Below are 3,979 nucleotides of genomic sequence, written 5' to 3' on the forward strand. Positions count from 1 at the left end.
GTCTACGCCTGTCCCCTGTAAGTGGGGACCACTGTGCTGCTGCCATATACCAGGGCCTTGGAAATACTGAAGGAGAGAAGTCTTGATGCAGCCCCTCTCGGCCTTACCGCATGCAGGGGGATACATTTTTTTCCAGGCTGGGATCACAGGCGCATGAGGATGGGGAAAAGCCACTGGGTTCCTTCCGGCTCATCCCAGCGCCACTAGCTCAGGACTTTCCCCGGCTGGATGTATGTTAGGCCCCAAGATTTTGGGTGCCTCCATTTTCGGGCCTGATTTTCAGAGGTGCTGACCCCCTGCTGCCCGTGCCTGGCACCCTCTGAAAACCAGGCACCAAGCTGGGCACCTGGAATCAGCCCCCACTTTTAGACCTCAGCCCCCAGCAGCCTCCATTGAGAGCAATGGAGAAACTCCCCAGCCACGCCCTTTAGCAGGGGTGCTTTGCAAGGTGGCACATTCTCCCCCTGTGCAGGCAACTTCCCCTTTAGCTCGAAAGCTGCTCTCCAATGCCAACGCTTTGACAGCTGCTCGGGGGGGGCCTGGATTGGCAGGTGTCCCAGTGGGGAACCTTTGCGTCTCTCGCTCCATTCCGCTCCCCCATCTCTGGGAAAGGGGCTTTTCCAACCCACCAGGTGGTGCAGTGACCGAAAAAATCTTTGTAACTAAGACAAGCAGAGGAAATTTTTCTCCATGTTCTCATGCACCTGTAGGAGGAGCCTTTGGCTCAGAAGTGGCTCAGAGGCATCTGATCTGGCTGCAAAACCGTTCCGATTCCCCTCTGATTGCGGGGATATTGGCTAGCAGGTCACTGCTCCCCTTATATGCTACATGGCAGAGAGACATTACCCCGAGATGTTTACTACACGCACCCCCGCACCCCACTCGAGTCACAGTGGGTGGCATGGGGCGTAACTGAGAGCAGAATCCGGACTGTCTCCTTCCAGCCTACAGGTGTTACAGCAACAGAGCAAGTCTGGTTGACTTCTGCCCATCCCCAAGGAACACACCCACTTCTCTACCTGCCAACCCAGCTCTGCAGATACCAGCTTCACCCCGATGGTGCCGGGACTCACCTTGTCGATGAAGGAGGCGAATTTGTTGTTGAGGGTCTTGATCTGCTCCTTCTCCTGCGTCCGCACATGCTGGAGGGTGGGGTCGATCTCCAGGTTGAGGGGCGCCAACAGGTTTGGGTTGACGCTGACGGCGGTGATGCCGCCCCCGGCGCCAAGTCCGTAGCCCGTCGACGGTCCCCGCATGCTGCCTCCTCCATACCTGTTCCCACCATAGCTGGAGTAGGATGAGCTCATCCTGGTGCTGGTCACGGGGCCAGACGTGTAGGACCGGCTGCTGAAGGCGCGAGCGGGAACAGAGCTGGTGCTCCTGTAGCTCTTTTGGGTTACTCTGTGAGACATTTTGGAGAGGCTAGTGGAGGAGGACAGGAAACACTGGTTGAGCAAGCACAGCAGCTGAAGGACAGGCTCTGGAGGCTGAGAGCTGAGTGGGGTGTGTGCAGAGTTATATACCGGGGCATCAGGGGGCGGGGATTCAATACCTGGAGCACTGACTGGCTGCAGGCCGCTGGAGGGGCGGGGCTACCACAGAGCCAGGCCAACACCTGCTCCCTCCATCCTGCCGCACCTAGTTAACTCTTTCAAAGCCAGAGAGGGGCAATCAAATGCACCAGCCCAGCTCCAAGAAGCGTCCCCTCGCTGTTGTGTTTGGAGAAGCACCTGGCAAAAATACCAGAGGGGGGCAGCAGCCTCATGAACTGGCCCAGGATCCACCCAGAGAGGGCAGGAAATGCAACTATCCGGCCAGCTTCTGGGCTCAGTGATAGTGGGTGAACCCAGAGCTGGCACTAGGCATAAGCAGACTTAGGGCCCCAAGCAGCTCCACGGGGCCCCCTATTAGGTTTTTATTATGTGTTGGGGGGGGGGCCAAAAAACTATTACCGCTTAGGGCCCCCAGTGGGCTAGCACCGCCATTGTGTGGCTTGGCTGGAGTTATTCCGGCTTTACATCATCAGAACCTTGCGCATCATTAGGGAAGCCACCAAAGACACACGAGTTGAGGCTTGTGCCCAGAAAATAAAAGGAAAGGAAAAAAGCAGAGGAGAGATAGACAATGAGGTGTTTTGCAACGGCCGGTACCTGAGGTCCTATGTCCTTTTTCATGTGAGGTTCAGGGCTTCTGCGCAACAGGGAATTGATGCTCCCCCCCATCACTACAACTTCACCAGTAAATGCAGTATTGGGAGCACTAGTGTAGACTATACTCTGTAGTGCAGATGCCATTGGAAGCACCACATCACATAGACGTGCTCTGAGGGGGTAAATATCCCCCAGTGGTTGCAACAGTGGTGAGCTGTCACAAGCGGCAAAAATATCCACACATGGACACAACATGCATAGCAGACAACGCAGGATAGACGTGCACTTGCAGACTTGTGTAAGCTCGTATGCATGACTGGCCTGACAGAGGTGCTTCAGGCCAGCCTTGGGGGTTAATGGCAGATTTGGGGGGTCCTGAGCTGGAATGACATGGGGGCTGCAGGTCAGGACTAGAGCTGGGTGAAGTTTTCATCAGAATTTATGAGACTGTAAAAAAATTTCTCATCTCAAATTCAGGAGAAAAAAGTCAAAATACTGAGAATTTTCATGAACCAAAAATCCGGAAAAAAAATAATTGGTTTGGGTCAACTGAGCTTGTTCAAAATTCTCAAAGCTTTTCCATTCATCCAACCCTTGCAAAATTATTCTAGTTATCTTACATTGCAAAACAACAAGTCATTCCAAAGCAGAATTCTTGGTTTGGAAAATGCCAAAGCGGGACATTTCAAACCTTTTTTTCTTCAGAATTTTTCAGGTTGAGAAATTCCTCAAAACCCACCCTTTCCTGTTCCAAGTTTTAGGGTTGACTAATCTGCATTTTCCAGCAAAAAAAACATTTCATCAGAAAATTCCCCACCGGCTGTAGCCAGGACTGATAAGCCATGGCATTTTCCAACTTGCTGATAAGGGATATTAGGGAAAACTTTTTCACGAGGAGGGTGGTAAAGCACTGGAATAGGTTACCTCGGGAGGTGGTGGAATCTCCTTACTTAGAGGTTTTTAAATCAGGCTTGACAAAGCCCTGGCTGGGATGATTTAGTTGGGGATTGGTCCTGCTTTGAGCAGGGGGTTGGACTAGATACCTCCTGAGGTCCCTTCCAACCCTGATATTCTATGATTCTGTGGTATTTTCCAACATGCTGGCTGGTTTATGCCTGCAAAGTCGGGCAAATTCATCCAAAAAGGGATGGGGGCAGACTGGGTCTTGCCCACATGCTCAGGGTCTAAGTGATTGCCACAGTTGGGCGTGGGAAGGAATTTTCCCTCAGGACAGATTAGCAGAGAGAGAGAGGGGGCTGGTTTCACCTTCCTATGGGGCATGTGTAGGGTGACCAGACGTCCCGATTTTTGCTTCTTTGTCCCGCATCCCGACCAATATTTTGTCAGGACACTGGACAAAAAAGAAATGTTGCACTCCACCCCGGCTCCGCCCCCCGCCTGCCCCGGCTCCGCCCCCTTCCCCATTGGCTCCCTCCCCAAATCCCCGCCCTGACCCCGCCTCTTCCCCAACCACACAGCATTCCTCCTCCCTCCCAGACTTGCAGCATGGCGGCGCAAGCCTGGGAGGGAGGGGGTGGCGGCGGTGCCTGGATCCTGGAGCTGGTGAGTCAGCTCCGGCACCCAGGCACCCGGCGGGCAAAGGGGGGCTGGCAAGGGAGGGAGATGGGGGGCTCAGCTTTGAGCCCTCCGCCGCAACAGAGGGCTCCTGCCCGGGCTGCTCCAGCCCTGCAGCCCGCGGGGTAGCGCGGTGGGTCCAGGCAGGACAGCGCAGAGCGGGCAGGGGCCAGTTAGGCGGCATGGGCCGAATCCCTGCTGCTGCCAGGGAGCCCTGCGCCTCTCCCTCCCGCTCGCGGCCGCGGCTCCTTATC

At 54.8% G+C, this 3,979-nt stretch overlaps 1 protein-coding gene across 1 annotated transcript in view; it reads right to left on the reverse strand.

The window, feature by feature from the left end:
• Window positions 1-1,412, reverse strand: part of KRT8 (keratin 8) — a 17,746-nt gene extending 16,334 nt beyond the window's left edge. Inside the window, exon 1 of the mRNA XM_034792306.1 lies at window positions 1,074-1,412. Within this exon, the coding sequence (XP_034648197.1) occupies window positions 1,074-1,412 (339 nt within the window). The remainder of the gene's footprint in view (window positions 1-1,073) is intronic.
• Window positions 1,413-3,979: the final 2,567 nt, after the last annotated feature.

The sequence above is a fragment of the Trachemys scripta genome, chromosome 16 (genome assembly GCF_013100865.1).
Source record: "Trachemys scripta elegans isolate TJP31775 chromosome 16, CAS_Tse_1.0, whole genome shotgun sequence".
NCBI classification, from domain to species: domain Eukaryota; kingdom Metazoa; phylum Chordata; order Testudines; family Emydidae; genus Trachemys; species Trachemys scripta.